The 19182-nt window shown below is 46.3% G+C and overlaps 1 protein-coding gene across 1 annotated transcript in view; it reads left to right on the top strand.

Annotated features, from left to right (window-relative positions):
* Positions 1–5203: 5203 nt before the first annotated feature.
* LOC308165364 (fibulin-7) overlaps positions 5204–19182 on the top strand; it is a gene marked incomplete at its 3' end in the record, with an annotated part of 16520 nt that continues 2541 nt past the window's right edge. The window contains exons 1-5 of the mRNA XM_080539521.1: positions 5204–5320; positions 9308–9467; positions 9713–9883; positions 10741–10866; positions 14928–15110. Coding sequence (XP_080395647.1) covers positions 5255–5320; positions 9308–9467; positions 9713–9883; positions 10741–10866; positions 14928–15110 — 706 coding nt within the window. The 5' untranslated portion in view covers positions 5204–5254. The remainder of the gene's footprint in view (positions 5321–9307; positions 9468–9712; positions 9884–10740; positions 10867–14927; positions 15111–19182) is intronic.

Genomic DNA, 19182 nt, shown 5'->3' with positions numbered 1-19182 from the left:
TCTTTCCTCCTCCTCCTCCTCCTCCTCCTCCTCTTTTCTCTATCGTCCTCTCTCTCGCTCGCAACTCCCCAAGTTTTGCAACTCTCCACTCAGGCGCACATAGTTGCTCTCCTCTGCCTATTCAAACTTGAATGACACACGACCAGCCGGAAAACCACAAAGACAACTGAGTTTGAAAGACCCGCTTAAGCATTAACCACACAGTATTAAGTCGCATATGTGAAAAGATTTCGTCTAAAACTCTATTCAGACATTTACCCACGATGAAAGTGAAATCAACCAAACGTTGCTGCCTATCTTTGATCTTTCCCAATCAAGGGTTAGATTGTTAATGCTGTTGAATCAACCCATTCCTTAGTCAAATAAAGTTAGACAATCACATAGACAACGGATAATTGATCACATGTGTGAAACACGAATGGTGACTTGGATTTTATAGTATATAAGCACTATAAAACAATATAGAAAAACGGCACCTATAGCCTATTACTATCAATTACGGTACTTGTCTGTGTACTTTTACAGTACTTTTTAAAAATACATATACATATTATGCAAGTTAAATCACCTTGATAAACAACAGACTATTGGGTGTTGGACAAGAACCTCAACCAGGCCAGACAGACATCAGTATCACTGAGATCATGAAAATGACATCTCCAACTTCTGACTCACAGTCAAAATGTTTCATTTCCAGTTAAGGCCAGAGACAGTCTGGCACATGGGACAAGAGAAGGTTTTCCCAAGAAAAGAGAGTGTGTGTGTGTGTGTGTGTGTGTGTGTGTGTGTGTGTGTGTGTGTGTGTGTGTGTGTGTGTGTGTGTGTGTGCGCGTGCGTGCGTGTGTGTGTCCGTGTGTGCATGCATGCATGTGAGTGCCTGCGTGCGTGCGTGCGTGCGTGTGTGTCTGCCTGCGTGCGTGCGTGTGTACGTGTGTGTGTGGAACAACAGAATGGAACAACATCATTGTGAACATTGATGATGCTCACACATACCATGAAGAGAGATCTCCAAATCTTCTTTCAACATGAGTACTACTGCAGTAGATGCCGAAAGTTAGCATGACAAGTTCACCTCAGTGAGGCTACAGTACGCCACACTCCCCAGACTGAATTCAACAGTACTGTACTGCAGGGACGTGCCGTCCATATAAGCAGAGTAAGCAGTGCTTACCCAACGAAAAAATAAAAAAGGACCGTGAAAATATTAAAATAAAAGTGCATGTAACCGTTTGTTTGTTTTCATTAAAAGAGTCGTATTTTAGGTCCCAGGGCAGCAGGAGTCATTCATTTTGACGTTGCATTTTTAGCGCCACCTGCAGTAGTAAGCACTCCCTACTCTGCTTGCATTGCGTTACATTATAAGCACTTCTCTCTCTGCTTTCCCTCGCGTACATTCGAATGTGTGAAAATGTATTTTTATTTTTTTTCCGATGCCTCAGCCCGCTGTTTAATGTGGCCATGGTAAGCATGCTTACAGCCAATCAGTAGGTCTTTCATTCCGATAAGAGCTACTGATTGGCTCTCATCACTTTCAAGTTCACTTAACATTTCACCTCTCGCCCGGCAGAATAGCTTATGCTAGCTAGCTCAAACGATCTAAATAATAATAATCAATAAGGATAACTTGCTTGATTTTGTGAATATGGACATTACTGTCAGCGACCTAAAGGGATTTCGTAGACTGGACTGAACTGGAAAAACACAACTACTGGCTAAATGCCGAGAGCTAAGTGCCTGTGTGACAAAGTGTGAAAAGAAAGTGTGTTGTGAGTTTACTATGGAGGATGGAAACGGTGTGTCTGTGTTGTGCGTGTGTGCGTTTGCGATGTTGAAACTGGACTTGTAGATTTCAGCAGGCTGGCTACTTGAAAAGATCTTGGTTCAAAAAAGATTGAACAATGAGCACCCCTGATATAGTCGAAACTGGCAACTGTTTTTTTTGTTTTTGGTAATCTGATCACAAAGTGACACTACCGTTTATTAGCGGGTTCTATGGCATCAAAATTGCATTTCCTTGAAACTGCGTTCACTGATAGCGTGTATGTGTAATTATGTGTATTTCTATATCTTATGCTTACCCAATCTAAAAGCTCACGGCACGTGCCTGCTGTACTGAGCATACCACATTGTGAATGACATTGATTTGAGAATTTCAATGTCCCTTTCAAAGTTATTTAGGATAAGAGTGCCTTCTGAAGATTATGTTCAGGGGGATATTTTTGGCTCTATCATTTCTGTCGTTGCCAGCAGTTTCATTTCAATCGATGCCAGTTTCTTTAGAGAGAGTGCTGCTGATATTTTGAGGACAGTTTGGGGACCCTGAGGCTCTGCCTGATGGTGATCAGTAGAGAGCGACAAAGGTTGTCTTCTTCGCTCAAAGGAAAGTTCCAGCACTCAATCCTGTCTGATCATCACAACAAAACCCCCCAACCCTGCCAACTACACCACTCTGGCACACAGGAAGACAGCTCATCCAGTGTCCTACTTTTCCAACTTCTTGATGGCCAGCAATACCATGTAAGTTCTCAGTAGATCTCTCAACATCTATGAGTGTTTCTCAAGACTCTATGACTTTGTTTGAGGGTGCAGAATCCTCTATGGGTTCTCGTGCAGAAACCCAAGGACAGGGGTGTAGGCGCAGGGGGGAGCGGGGGGAGAAACACTATTAACAGTCTCAACTCGCCGAGCTGTTCTGGTTCTCATTAGAGAGGGGATCTCACAGGATTGTGTCCCATCTCGTGTTTCCGTATGAAATGAAAGATATTACAGTACAACTAGGGGCTATAGTGGACAGAGCCCCCCCTCGCTGAAGAGCCGAGAGTCAGTCAATCAGTCACTCTCAAACCGTTCCCTGGCCACGGGCTGTCTACGACACTACCCTGCTCTCACCCCTCCTATAGCGTCATCATCACTCATCTAGGTTAGACAGAACACTGCTACCGACGAATCCTATCAGTGAGTAAAGCCTGGTACATACATAAAGATGTTTTATCTGAGACAGACCCCAGAAGATAACAAATCATGGATTGAACAGTATTGTGTGTGGTGTGCTTCGATATTCCCAATACAGCACACCACATACATAAAGATCTGTCCTACGACAGTCTAGAGTCTCGTCCCCCAAGGCAGAAATCTCGCGTGATCAGGGTAGTAGTGCCCTGACAGACCTGTATGAGGCAGCCATGTGTGACAGGGCAAATGAAGTGCCGAAGAACGTAAAGAAGAAGATGCATAAAATACATAAAGATCAGTCAGTCAGCTCGCTTCTTGATTGGCTACATTCCACACCTCACACCACAGGATAATCTTGTAGGATAATCTTTAGAGCCATCCGATAATCGGGTGTTTGCTGTCCTTGGTCAGAAGGGGGGAAATCGGGCCAAAATCGGCCAGATTATCCTTACGTGTGTACCGGGCTTTAAGCTGGGTACACACATAAGGATTTTCAAAATCTTAACCGAAATCTTAACTGAGACAGACCCCACACATGAAGAAACAAAATCTTGGATTGAACAGCCTTGATCGTATTGTGTGTGGTGTGTGCCGATTTCCCCATTTCAGCACCCCACAGACATAAAGATTTTCGTTACGACAGACTCCAGACTCTCTAGAGTCTCGTTCCCCAAGCCAGAAATCTCGCGTGAACCCATCCTTTTAATATTGCCTTTAAATTACAAAATAATTAAATTAAGATTATATAATGATTAAAGCACTTTGAGCCGCAACGTTTGCAGGAAAAGCGCTATACAAATAAAGTTATTATTATCTAACGTAGTACCCTGACTGACCTGTACGAGACAACCATGTGCGACAGGGCAAATAAAGTGCCGAATAACGAAAAGAAGAAGTCAGCTCGCTTCTTGATTGGCTACATTCCATCCACGTTATAGTTGGACTCGCGAGCAGGGTTGCCAGATGGAAATGACATTTTCCACCCTAACCACAGTCTAAAACCGCTAATTCCACCAAAAAATCTGGCAACCCTAGGATTTCTGGTCGTAAGTATTGAACACATTTGACATTTACGATTGCCGGCCACGCCCATTTTACGAGCAGGTTGTCGGGAGAGATTGACTCTTAAACGGGGTACACACATAAGGAGGTAGGCCTACGTGTGGTGCTGCCTGGTGCTGGGATTAGATCTAACCCGGTGACAGGTCTGTGACGGCCCCAGTGTGGGAAGTGAAACACGACCCCGGGTCTGGAGACGATTTACATCTACAGGACATGACAGCTATCACCATCAGTCTGTGGGGAGGGCTAGGGACAGCAACCCACCACCCTCTATGTCGAACCAACGTCAGGTAGAATAGGATGGACAGGAACAGGCAGGTTAGGTGATGGGCATTCACTCCTGCAGAGGGCACACCACCTCTACTTTCTACTGAGGAACGTGCTTCAAACGATCATACACTCTGATACAGAGTCTCTCTCTCTCTCTCTCTCTCTCTCTCTCTCTCTCTCTCTCTCTCTCTCTCTCTCTCTCTCTCTCTCTCTCTCTCTCTCTCTCTCTCTCTCTCTCTCTCTCATGTAATGGTCATGTACGTATATACCTACAATTGTGTGATCCATTTATTTGTTGTGTAATCTCACATACCAGCCATTCCTATGGGGGGGGGGGGGGGGGGGGGGGGTTAAAAGAAATGTTCCCAAAGCACACTCATTCAACCGGAAACTTTTTCAGTGTAAGCCAATAGTCAATACCCTGGCCAGAACACAAATGTACTATTTAATAATGCAAATAGTAATAAAGCCTCCCTCAAAGCTGTGTGTCGGCCTGAGCCTGTCTGAGCTTTGACTGGCATGATCCCCTGTTGCCCAGCGGACCGTGCGGAAATCTGTTTAGATTCCCTCGCTCAATTTTTGTTTTTCCTCCAGCTTTACAAATTCCACGACTGAGCGGCTTTCATGAGGGAGGAAATGTGCCATGTGCCTTCCAAAAAAAGGTATGAGTACAAATATGCGGGTCTCTGCCACAGTTCTCCTGTAAAAAAATGTGGTCAACAGGTTTTTATCCTCATTCCCTGATTGGTTCTCAAAGGGTAAACCTGACATTCCATGAAGGTTCCACTTTCACAACTCGGTCTGGCATGTGAATGAATGAGTAGCGTTTCTTAGCGAATACCACCAAGGTACTTATAAGCAGCATTTACTCACTGGAAAATCAGTCCACAAGGAGTACACCCCAAACCTACACGAGGCAGGATATTTGACTATACTGTACTCTACAACGCACTGCAGGATTACCTGAAAAATGATTCGGACGGAAGTTGTCTTTGTGTTCCTGTGTCTTTGCCCGTTCCTCTCCGCATTTGGGCAGGTGAGTCTTTTCCCGCGCGCGTGAGGCTCTGCCTGTGTTGTGTCACGAGGGCACATGGGTGATATTAAGAGACAAGGTAGTGCTTACTGGATTTACGATCTGATCAAACAGTATATACAATCGTTTTCACTGATAATGCAGTCAGATGTTGTGATCCAAACTACATAAAAAAATAAACGTCTTGTATTTAACTTTATATTTAGACTAAGATTTGATGGTGTATTATGGTAACCTTAGTCTCATAGTCAGATTGATGAACTATCAAAGATAACCTTTTACCTAGAATACCTTGATCTCTAATGACCTGAGACAGACAACAGTAGGTGAATATCATGGAATGATTTACAGCTGAGAAAAAAATAGACCTCAGAGAAAGGTTGTGTGTCCTGAATGTCCTTTTCATGCATAGGCTTTCATTTCATTTCACCAGCTCACACACAGCTCATTCCTGAGGCGGGGATCGAACGAGCAACCTTCCGATTGCTAGCCGGCATCTCTAACCTCTAGGCTACCGCCTTTGAAGGGCAAAACCCGTGCAGCTGAAGTGACAATCAGGTCCTGCTGGGCAGTGTGTTCTTTGGTCATTGTATGGTCATTGCCACATTATCAAGGACACTTCAATCATGCCCGCAGCAACCTCAATTCACTGGCAAGCCGCACAGACTGACCACGGCCCCTGACATACATGTCCAGACACAGGGAGGCCCATCTCTATGAATAGACTCAACAGTAAACTGCTAAACCCCTCCACTGCGTCCAGGGCCATAGGTCTCTACTGAGTCACACACTGCCTGGAGCTGTGTGTGTGTGTGTGTGTGTGTGTGTGTGTGTGTGTGTGTGTGTGTGTGCTGGTGTATGCAGCATGCTAGCTTTGAAGGAAACATCTTGTAAGCAGTCGCTGCTTTGCTTTTCAGTTGTTCAGTCGAATAATAATAAACTCTTAATTTCATACCCTTAGATCCAATAGAGGTTGAACACATTCAGGTGGGTGAGATGAACTATGTGATAATGAGCTGTGTAAGAAACCTGTCCAGATCTCATTAGTGTGCCTCCACTGACTCTCTGACTTGGTCTTGTCCTGGCACGATGACTCACACCCAAGGTATGAGACCATGGAGTGATTACATAATTGGGCAAGGACAACGCTGAGCTGAGAAGAACATTTCTACACCTTTCTGGCCTAGAGAATTAATTGAGAGAAGTTAAATCCCTGCATTCCCCCCACCACGGCTGGTACTGCTACCTTGGTCTTCGCAATAGACCTATCGCTAAGCCACGGCCCCTTTGAAAACTCGGACAAACAAACAATGCTTGCTCAAATTCTTCAGACAGTGACTGACTGACCGACCGTGACTGAATGACATTCAATGACAAATGTTCAAATTTCTGATTTACCACAGCAAGTAATAGACAATGTTTTTTTAAAGGTGACAAGAATATTTTGTCTAGAAGCTTTTCACCATCAGATATTAGCGAGTTGTTTGTCCGAGTTTTCTGCCTGTAGTGACTTTTGCTGTGATGTGACTGGACAATTTCTATTTTGGGGCGTGGCTTAGCGATAGGTCTATTGCAGAGTTCTGGATTCGAAGACTAGCTCAGAAGCCATTGAATGAGACTTAAAGGTGTCCGAAATAACATCACTGCCACATGAAATGTTTTGCGGCAGAGGCAGAAAGAGAACATTATCTGTCATTGACCAACCTCAGCCTCCCCTGCCCCCTCCTCCCCCTGCCCCCTCCACCCCCTACGCCCTCCGCCCCCTGCCCCCTCCACCCCCTACCCCCTCCGCCCCCTGCCTGATGTCTCTCCAGCTCCCAGCCCGGTCTCTCAATCAGCCAGGTGTTTTCACAAGACGACTAAATATTGACTCTTCTTACATAAGTCCTGCCGGATGAAAACACTAATTGGCTTTCTGAAAACATGCATGAGAGGAGTGTGTGAGAGAGAGAGAGAGAGAGAGAGAGAGAGAGAGCAAGAGAAAATACTTCTACTACCACACCCTGGTTCTTTCAGCCAATGAGAAGAGAGGCTGTACCCCGCGTACCCTGGAACGCAGGGGATGGATGTTTAGCCGCTGGATGTTTCTGACACACAGTCTGACCCCAAACCTTCCTCCGCCCACCCCTTCTTCAAACATTAAGTGATAGCCCAAGGAGATATCAGAGAGGTTAGTCACCTTAACTCTTACCAGATCTCACCTTCTCCTCTTCCTCCTCTTCCTCCTCTCCTGATATTACATATAGCATTGGTTACATAACATTATGTAATACCTGCCTCCAGGCTCTTCATTCCATCGACTGTCTGAATGTACAGACACCGGTCCTGGGCTAACGAGACAGAACAGTTGATATAAGCTCAGACCAGGGCCCAGTTATTCAAAACGTAATCTGGATCAGAATGATCCTGATTCTTTTTTGCTATCCAGGATTAGATCTATCTGGCTGATTTTGAGTCGTATTGGGGGAAATCAGGTAGCTCGTTCTGACACTGGATAGCAAAAAAGAATTAGGATCATTCTGATCCAGATTAAACATTTTGAACACCTGGGCCCTGGACAACAAGCTGGGTAGAAACTCTATATCTCAGGTGCAGTATGACATTGCAGTATTCAGCCGTGTATTCTAGGTCCTAGTGTAGTTTCACTGTATAGGGAGTTCTAAGTCTCTGCTCATACTGCCAGCAAACACAACCGCTAGTTTCTCACAGCGAACGTCTGGACCCCCAGAGAACAGCACTGGACCCACTGGAACCCCACAGAACAGCAAATTTCTGCTCTAACTTAAAGACCGAGGCAGAAGCCGACACCGTACCAACACTGCAGCTACAGTATGTCTGACGACTGACTCGCTTGTGAGGCGTAGTTCCCTTCAGACGCCCATGTGTGCACAGAGCTTCTTGGTTCACGTGCAGGTCAGACAGCCAAGGGGGGATAATGTCAGCTCTGAATGAATTCATTCACCATTCACCACGTTTGACGATCCCAGGTGCGTTAGAGTTCAAAAACATGACCCTGTGAGCACTGAAGCAGTGACGCAGGCCTACCTCCCTGATGGTTCTCCACGATCTCTGTATTCACCAGCCCAGTCGGTTTGTAGTAGCACGGATAGCTACTCACTTGTCACATTACCACTTCCATAACACTTCCACCCAAATGCAAGAAAGGTCCAACGCGTCAAACTTGGCCTTGCCTTCATGAAGCCAATAGAAAGTGTCGAAAACGGACAGCGCATATACATTGGCTTTACCCTGAGTGCTCCCACACCACACTTTATTGATTCAAAGATACACCCGGCAGCCGCATGATTCGCTGAAATTAAATAATAAAAAGTACTTTACTCAGTAAAGTTCACTCCAGCGAAGGCCAGATTTGAGTCATTGTTATTTCATTCATCATTTCATTCATTCAGTCATTTATATGCTGTAGCAGTAGCCTGGGGACGAGGTTAGCGACTCACTAAGCCCAGGCAGAGATGTACCGGACCTTCCCTGCCAGGCATTCACACTTTATCTGCCTCATCGGTTTTGACTACATAGCAATTACGTTTTAGTCCTGTATGTCACGGCATATAATCTATGTCAAATCTTAATTGCTTTGCTCTGTACAGTGAATTTTAATGATGTAGAGACAATCACTTAATTGGCTCAATCTGCAGTGTGCGTGTTCTTTCCTGTGACAACAATTCTAATGTAGTCAAGTCAAACTCCAGAAAGCTGATGTAACAGTTAGTTCTGCCTTCAGCCTTCTCTGTCACACACTCCCTGAACTGAGTCCGAATAACTGCATCTGACTACGTATGGAATGAAAGTGCTCTTTGTGGCCTAATGCCATCTGCCACTTCATAAAAATGCAGGCTACCATGCTCCTGTACAATTTTTTTTTTTTTTTTTTTTTTAACTAACTGTGTAAACAAACTGGCCTTTAGGGACTATACATATTGAATGAATGTACTATGTTCCCTCTGTCTCTGACCTCCCCTGTCCTCACAGGACTGTCCCGGCAGGCAGGAGATGCAGAGCTCTCTGAAGCAGGTCCAGAAGCTTCTCTCGGCCCACGAGGCGTCGTACCTGCAGAGTCTCCGCACCCTGAGGAAGAAGATCAACCTGCTGCAGAGCACCGCTCCCAAACAGACCCCTAAGGCCCACAACGGTGAGTCTGCCTGCACACAGCCACACACCGCACCGAACACCACCTCCGAAACAACCAACCGTGAGCCCACACACACACACACACACACAATTTACGCAATTTCAGCCCTCTGTATGTCTGTATATATATTGGATTCTACATATATTGGACATATATTGGATTGACAATAAAGCTTGACAAGACTTTGACACACGACCGCACAACCTCTTCACACACGCTGCCCCGTCCCTCCCTCTGTCCGACAGGCACCTGCCCGAAGCTGGAGGCGCCGGCCAATGGCAGGAAGCTGGGTAAAGTGCAGACGGCGGGACACGAGATTCACTTCCTGTGCGACGCGGGTTACGAGTTGGTGGGGGCGGAGAGCAGAACATGTCAGGAGAGTCTCGTCTGGAGCGGCTTGCAGCCCACCTGTCGCAGTGAGTTCTACCTCTGGGGCCCTACCCCAACCCTGGGAGGGCAGAAGGGGGGATGGAGGGAGGCGGGGGGGGAGTATCTACTCTTCTCCTCTTCTGGCCACTGTCTAGTGCTCCCTTCGACCCCCCCCCCCACACACTCCCTCCTCCCATATCCGCCCTTCTCCTCCCCACTTTTCCACCTCCGTCACTCATCTCTTTATCTGCTCTGTCCATCTCTCTCCCTGTCGCCATTCTCTTTTGTGGCGTCCCCTCTCTCTCTCTCTCTCTCTCTCTCTCTCTCTTTCTTTTTTTATCTCTCTTTCTCTCTCTTTTTGTCTTTTCTGTCTAGATAAGATGCTCGCCTCTCATATCCTGTCCCGTGATCATATTTCCTTTTTATGTACTGTCTTGGTCATCCAGAGGGGTTATTAAACGCGGTGACACATGTGATATGTCAGCCGAGGCCCACTCTGACAGCTCACTAACGTTTAGATAAAGCTTCAAAGACACTGAGAGAGCCAGGGCATCCCTTCACTCTGGTCAGATCCAGTACACAAGTGTGTGGACACACACACACACACGCACATACACGCACGCTCGCACACACATGCACGCACGCATGCACACACACACACACACACACACACACACACACATACACACACACACACACACACACACACACACACACACACACACACACACACACTGAGAGTACGTCCTCTTTGGTTCATGTATCACAGTTATTGGGTTACACATTAGCTTGTATCTTGTCTTGTCTAGCGGGACTAGAGTTTTCGAGAGCTACTACTATTACCTCTGCCTCACTCACCCTCTTTCTTCTCACTCGACTACCTCTTCATTCTGTCTCTTCCCAGACATAAACGAGTGTGCCTCCTCTCCCTGCCTGAACGGGGGGGCGTGTGTGGACGAGGTGAACCAGTTCTCCTGCACCTGTGCCAAAGGCTGGGCCGGAGCCACCTGCCAGAGCCCTGTACCAACATGTAGGTAGAACACAGCACCCCCAACAGGCCGTCCACACACACTCACCTCAGGGTGGAGGCTGGTGGAGGCACTGACTTCAGGGTGGAGGCTGGTGGAGGCAGAAATGGGGAGGGACGGGCTCATTTGAAGGCATGGAACACTATGAGGAACGGTATAAAACACAGAGTGTTTATAATATCATTGTTCTTTCTGTTCCATAGCTTTACAATGAGCCCGTCCTCCAATTTCTACCCGCACCAGCCTCCACTGACACACATGCACAGTAGACATCATGCTGCACCGTAGCAACATCAGGACTGTTTGAACTACTGTCGTTAGGCACAAATGTAAACACGGGGTACAGCCATATGTAACGGCAGCTGGTGAAACCAGGAACAAGTCGGCAACCGACGGGCCGTTCACGTTCAGACTTTTATTCTGAAAAATGTACAAGTCTGATCATTTGGTCGGTTGCCGACTTATTCCTGCTTTCACCAGCTGCTGTCACACATGTATGCATCTACATTTGCATTTTTGGCATTTAGCAGACGCCTTATTCCAAAGCGACTTACAATCAATACATTTGACTAAGCAAGTGAATCATCAATTCACCAGTCGAAGCAGGAAGAGTAATCTAGCTCAGGCCAGAGGCCATTGGCCTTCATCGTGATAGAAGAAGAAAGAAAGATTTTCTTTCTTTCTTTATTTTTTGACACAGGAGAAACAGTATAAGGAGTAGACTCTTTGGAGACGCAGTATAGGGGGAAGCAGGTGTCTCAGGAGGCACAGTGCTGGGGGGTAGTAGATGTCTCAAGAGGAGCAGTTAAGGTTCAACCTGAAGAGATGGGTCTTCAGTCTCTGGCGGAAGATGGGGAGTGACTGCAGTTCTGACAGCCGTGGGAAGCTCATTCCACCAGCGGGGTGCCAGTATAGTGAAGAGACGTGACCGTGCAGTGCAACTGCCGTGTTGGTGTAGGGGTGGTGGGGCCAGTCGACTAGTAGAGGTGGAAGAGCGGAGTGAACGGGCTGATGTTTGGGGGGTGATCATTGCCTGCAGGTAGGCAGGGGCTGTCCGTTTTGCTGCCTGGTAGGAAAGCACCAGGCTCTGATGCAAGCTGCTATCGGGAGCCAGTGCAGGATGCGAAGGAGGGGGGTAACATGAGAATTTATGGGAAATTTAGGGAGATTGAACACCAGACAGGCAGCAGCATTCTGGAGGAGCTGCAGAGGTCTGATGGCGGAGGCGGGGAGCGCGGCCAGGAGTGCATTGCAGTAGTCAAGGCGGGAGATGACCAGTGACTGGGTCTAGAGTTGCGCTGCTTCTCTGGTGAGGAATGGTCGTATCCTTCTGATGTTGTAAACGAAGAATCTGCAGGAGCGTGCTGTCACTGTGAGGTTCTTGGCTGTCTGGGAGGGGGTTACAGTAGAGTTCTCCACTGTGATGGAGAAGTCTTGGAGAGGGCAGGCTTTCTCAGGGATGAATAGTAGTTCTCTTCACTTGTTAAGGTTGAGCTTTAGATGGTGGGCTGACATCCATGTAGAGATGTCAGCAAGACATGCAGAGACACGTGTTGCCACATGTAGGTCAGAGGGGGGGAAGAACAGGAAGAGTTGAGTGTCATCTGCATAGCTGTGGTAAGAGAACCCATGTGAGGAGATTACAGAGCCAAGAGACTTGGTATAGAGGGAGAACAGTAGAGGCCCTAGGACAGAGTCCTGGGGTACCCCACTGGTGAGGGTTTGTGGAGAAGACAACGATTCTCTCCAAGTCACCTGGTAGGAGCGACCCGCCAGGTAGGAATCAAACCAGGAGTGTGTGGTGCCAGAGATGCCCAGTTCTGAGGTGATGCAGAGAAGGATCTGGTGGTTGACTGTGTCGAAGGCAGCGGACAGGTCCAGGAAGATGAGAACTGAGGAGTGGGAGGAAGCTTGAGCAGAGTGGAGGGCCTCCGTGACAGCAAGGAGAGCAGTCTCAGTAGAGTGCCCAGCCTTGAAGCCGGATTGGTGGGGGTCCAGATGTTCCATCTTCCGGAGATAGTCAGTCAGTTGTTTAGATGCAGCACGTTCAAGGGTTTTGGAAGGGAAGGAGAGAAGGGATACCGGTCTGTAGTTGTGGACAGAGGACGGGTCAAGGGTAGGTTTCTTGAGGAGAGGTTTGACTCTGCCTCTCTTGAAGGCAGCCGGGACAGATCCTGTGGATAAGGGGGAGTTGATTACGGTGGTAAGGTAAAAGAAGGATGTCGGAGGAAATGGATTGGAGAAGAGGGGAGGGGATATGGGATCGAGAGGGCATGTATGGATGTACAATACCCGCCCAGGATGTGCCCAGGTACAGTTGAGTGACAGACAGGGAGAGCCAGTGGTGGTGTTTACAGTATCAACCTCCTTCATGGGGAACCACAGTACAGACATAAGGAGGTGTCCATCACACAGGCAGCAGTGTGAGGGGCCCAGGCCCAGGCCCATTCCCCTGCTCGGGTTCTGGCTGGCTGGAGTTAGCGTACACACACTCTGGGGGTCCGGGGGGGGGGGGGGGGGGACCAGGGAATCAATGCAGCCCAGTTCGGTTTTGTTTCTCTCCGTCTGTTTGTTTTCACGGCTCCCCCTCGGGACACACACACACACATGCGCACACACGCACACACACACACACACACACACACACACACACACACACAGGCTGATCGAGGTTTGAATGTACTTTGACCATGTGGAAGTTGGCGTGTCCGAACACTGCTGGGCCTGTGAGGGCTCCTCTTATTTACTGTCTTTGACAAGCTACAGTCCATCACACACACACACACACACACACACACACACACACACATACACACACACACACACACACACACACACACACACTCATACTATAGAGAGAGAAGATCTGAGCAGCACTGTGAAACCTAGGTCAACAGTGTTTGGGAGAGACTGCCATGTTTAAATACATATAACTCAGGACTGCAAATCAGTCCAAGACTGTTGCTCAACTTTTCCTGGAGCTTACTGTAAATAGTTCCATGATGGAAAAAAGGTGGAAAAAAAGTACTTGCTGACCTCTGTATGGCTCGCTGATATCATCAGACAGACAGACAGACAGACAGATAGATAGATAGATAGATAGATAGATAGATAGATAGATAGATAGATAGATAGATAGATAGATATCATCAGACAGACAGACAGACAGACAGACACACACACAGACAGGCAGATATCATCAGACAGACAGACAGACAGATAGATATCATCAGACAGACAGACAGATATCATCATAAAGACAGACAGATATAATCAGACAGACAGACAGACAGATATCATCAGACAGACAGACAGACAGATATCATCAGACAGAAAGACAGATATCATCAGACAGACAGACAGACAGACAGATATCATCAAACAGACAGACATCATCAGACAGACAGACAGACAGACAGACAGTCAGACAGATATCATCAGACAGACAGATATCATCAGACAGACAGACAGACAGACAGACAGTCAGACAGATATCATCAGACAGACAGATATCATAAGACAGACAGACAGACAGATATCATCAGACAGACAGACAGATATCATCAGACAGACAGACAGACAGACAGATATCATCAGACAGACAGACAGACAGATATCATCAGACAGACAGACATCAGACAGACAGACAGACAGATATAATCAGACAGACAGATATCATCAGACAGACAGACAGACAGACAGACAGATATCATCAGACAGACACAGATATCATCAGACAGACACAGATATCATCAGACAGACAGACAGACAGACAGACAGACAGATTTCATCAGACAGACAGACAGACAGATATCATCAGACAGACAGACAGACAGACAGACAGATAGATATCATCAGACAGACAGACAGACAGACATACATCATCAGACAGACAGACAGACAGACAGACAGATATCATCACACAGACAGACAGACAGACAGACAGACAGACAGGCAGTTATCATCAGACAGACAGACAGACAGATATCATCAGACAGACAGACAGACATCATCAGTTTCACTCTTTTCCTTCATCCCTCTCTTTCTCTCTTCCCTCCCTCAGTGTTCGTAACCATGACGAACACCTCGGCCGCCACCTCCCCCGCAGCCGCTGCCACCCTGTTGCCGGTGGCGACCGCCTGGCCGTCCGTCCGCCCGTCCCGCTGCTCCCAGGTCCAGGGAACCACCCACTGCACCTGTGACCCGGGGTACACCATCACTGGCCGGGACTCCTCCACCTGCACAGGTCCACACACACACGCACGCACGCATGCACGCATCCACGCACGCACGCACGCACACACGCACGCATGCACGCACAAATTCACGCATGCACGCACGCACACACACACATGCGTGCACACACACGCACACTCACACACACACACACACACACACACACACACACACACACACACACACACACACACACCAGGGCTGCCAAGTTTCACCAAAAGTTTGGAGTGAGATTTTTTGGCGGTGGAGCGACCCAAAACTGTGCACGTTTTGGCAGCGGCGGCCCCTCTCTCCCACCCAATTATTTGTGCTAGTTTCCTGCAATTTTACATGTTGTTCATAATAAACCAGCACAAGAAATGAAAATAATTAACATTTTATAAAACAAGAAAAAAATTCAGACAATATATCATATTTATGAAATCTTAATAAACAAATACAGTAAAAGAAAAATTGGGCCCCATCAACAGGACTCAGCCCCTTGGTCAGCAGCAGAAAGACCCATGGTCATCATCTTATATAGAGTGCATTGCTCATAGATGGCTATCATGTTATACAGTACATACCAGGGTTTTTCCTGTCTGGTGATTTTGTGCGCGCATGGCGCGCCCACATTTTTTTTGAGGGACCCCCAATTGTTGTATTTGTATTGTAAATTGTAATTATTAATAATAATTATTATTATTAATGTACCTGGTTATGTTACAGTAGAGAAACAAAAAACAGTTACCAAAACTGAGTATTTACTAGCGAAGATTGGCAAAAGATTGGCGTGGTGCAACCGAAATTAGTAAACAACTAGTTTGAAACTAGCTAGTAACAACTAGGGGTTTAGTAACTACTAAATGCCTGCATTTAGTAATGACTTACGCCATATTGGTGCAACCCAGTCCAGTAGGCTACCAGATACGATGTTGTAATGCAGGGGTCGGCAATAGGCGGCCCGTGGGCCATTGCTGGCCCGTCACCAATAATATTTGGCCCAGCAGATTATTTTGAGAATCCACTTATTTTTTATTTATTTTTTTTTTTTTTTTTTTTTTACAATATCGGACCGACAGTCCAACACCGCGCCTATAATGTCCGAATAGAGAATCTACCTCCACCTGAATAATGCGTATTGTACTTGTATCCATGTTGAGAGTGAATGACACAGGGACAGACAATCAGGAAGCGGGGTGCACCGAAGCGCACTGACGCTGAACCCCTCATAGTGAATCATAAGTAGGTGGACAAGGCGTGGTGCTGAAATAGCCAACATGCGGTGTGTGGTTTGAAAAAAATAACATCAGCTCATTAAATCATTCAAACGCAGTGGTGTGCCGTCAGGGCCAGCAAGGCCTTCTCTGCTGGCCTAAACATCATCAGAATATACATTTAATTTTTATATTTTTTTTCTACAAATATGTATTAAATTATTCCCGTAGTCTATTCTCTTCATTTCATAGCTTTCCTCTTGGTTGCGCTGCTTCCAGACATTTGGAGGGCTGGCCTTTAGCTTTTATCCAATCAAATTCAGCCATAATGTGTTGCCAGGGTACCAAGAAATCTGCCCGCCTGCAGATTCAACAGTGGCGCGAGTACAGATTGTAATTTAAAGTGAGCGAGAAAAGAGCTGTGGCGTGCCGTGGTCAGATCTCGAGTTGGCAGCAAATCCAAGCAAATCCGACGAAGGGGCCTTCTGGATGGCGGAGCACCTGATCAGCCCCTTCACGTCTTTTGATTGGATACAAACTATTGGGAGGCGGAGCTAACACACTGAAACTTGATCTCGCTAATTTGTGTAGATGGAAGGTGTTGTTCTACAAGCCGAACCCCGACGTTAGCGACGATATCCATGTAAAAGGACTTATTGGTGGAACTGATCAACTGTACAACAGAGTCATTGAAGTCTTCTTGAGGAAAGAAAGGAGGATGGATTTTGTGTTCAAATAATCAGTTGTTTTGGTGAGTACAAAGGATTTAATGTTTTCTGCCAGAGATGTAGACATACGGAGCGACCCTGGGGTCCATAGAGATATGTGTGTTGTGTTGCCTGGCTCAGTTGTGTGAGTAAGTGGGGCTTCAATGCGATCTTCTAACCACTTCCCGGGCTGCTACCATGGAAAACGACACACCCCCGTGACCGTATGAACACGAGGAAGATAACCATCCTTAAATGGAACCTCGAAACGGTTCTCCTATCGAGATCGACAGACCGCAATGTTCGGGAAATAACTGACGCTTTCGTTTTCATGCAATGAATTGAATACACCCAGACAAGGTGCCGCTATAATAACAATGGCAACGCCCGGTTATACTGCGTTTCTGTCTAAATGTATAGTTTCTAGAGCCATGGCGTCATAATGATGGTATTAAGAGGTGGAATAATTCAGGTAGGACATCACTGAAGGCCTAGGTGTGAAATGCACCGCCCGCCACTGTTCAAACGTAATGTTTACGTATGTGACTGCAACACACATATGAACAGTAACAAAGCAAATTCTGTTTAATTTTGTGAAAAACATTGACAACAAAATCGGCGCAAAGTGGTGGTAGGCCTATGCTCCTGAAACGACAGAGCAAACGCGCTATTAGGGATAATAAGTACAATGAGCCATTCATTCAAAATATACAAAATACAATTAGGTTATTAAATACAATAACGACAGGCTTGGTACTCACTTAATGTGAAAAGTGGCATCTCCCATCGGTCACTATTTGCTTGATATCTGGTGATATTGACGTCACTTTAATCCGCAGGCAGTTTATTTTTATTTTTATGCATCAATCGATTCCTCTCGTGCGTCTTTATCACATTCATTGACGAAAAGGACGACTTGTATAGAAAGGGAACATCGTGAGCACGGAAGATGTGAGTCTCACAACGGCTCTGCATTGATGAAACCAGGTAGGATGAACGTATAGTTCGCTGTCCATTCCTCTTTAAATGCCCTGTTTCCACCGTCAACTTTCCTCTTTAGACCTTTGGAGAGTGACATGATGTTTCTCTTGCTAGCAGGTTAACTGTTTAGCTAACTTCACCCGGCACGCAAACAACCAATCCAATAATAAATAATGTGACCTTGTCTGGGAGGAGGGGGGAATAATTCAGAATAAAACGATGTTAAATAATTATTAGAATAAGTTAGGCTGCGATACATCGTCAGTCCACATATTTATTATTCAAAACTATGGAAAAGGGTGAAACTACGTTTCAACGTTGTTGAGAATCACAACACAAACTTGCTAGTCAAGCCTAATACTGCAACGTAATGGATTGGACTGCTACCTAGTTAACTAGAACACTACTTTACATTGTTAGCAGGCTCACAAAACAAGCTGTGTTAGTTGACTAGCGATGTGTACATTTTTCGAAAGAAAAGTCAAAGCATTAGAACGTGTCACATTTTTTAACAATCAATTACTTAAATTAGCCTTTGATTATGTTCTGGCCCGCCATCTAGTGGCTCAATTTTTTTTTGGCCCGAGGCCAAACCTAATTGCCGACCCCTGTTGTAATGTATGCACATATTTTTCTACCACGGTTGCCAGACGGAATTGACAATGTCCAGCCCAACCGGTCTAAAAGCTGCCGAATCCACCCGTCCAGTGTGACCAAAAGTAGCCCAATCTGGCAACACTGCTTGCTACGTTCTTGCAGCTCGCGTGAACACAGGTTCTTCCATCAGCGCTCGCCTGCCGTTTCGATTGCAGACTCAAGTTAACGCGCGTGCAGAAAGATGCCACGAAACTCATGTCCGGTAGCTTTCTTTCAAGGAATAAAAAAAATAAATAAATAAATAAAAAAAAATAATCTCGCCGTGAGAAATAGAAATGCGGCGTGAGAGCGTGAGAACTGGTTGAAATGCGTGTGTCTCACGGTGATTGCGTGAGACTTGGCAGCCCTGCACACACACACACACACACACCTGTGCATATGCCCAGAAAATACATTTTGATCCTATTGACAACAGCGACAATCATAAACAGTAACTCAAATAACTGTGTGTGTGTGTGTGTGAGTGTGTGTGTGTGTTTCCGTGTGTGTGTGTGCATGTGTGTGTGTGTGTGTGTGTTTCCGTGTGTGTGTGTGTGTGTGT

This window comes from Nansenia antarctica (assembly GCF_963989245.1).
Source record: "Nansenia antarctica genome assembly, chromosome: 1".
NCBI lineage: Eukaryota > Metazoa > Chordata > Actinopteri > Argentiniformes > Microstomatidae > Nansenia > Nansenia antarctica.
The sequence above is the reverse complement of the archived record's forward strand: the minus strand, read 5'-3'. Positions and strand labels throughout refer to the sequence as shown.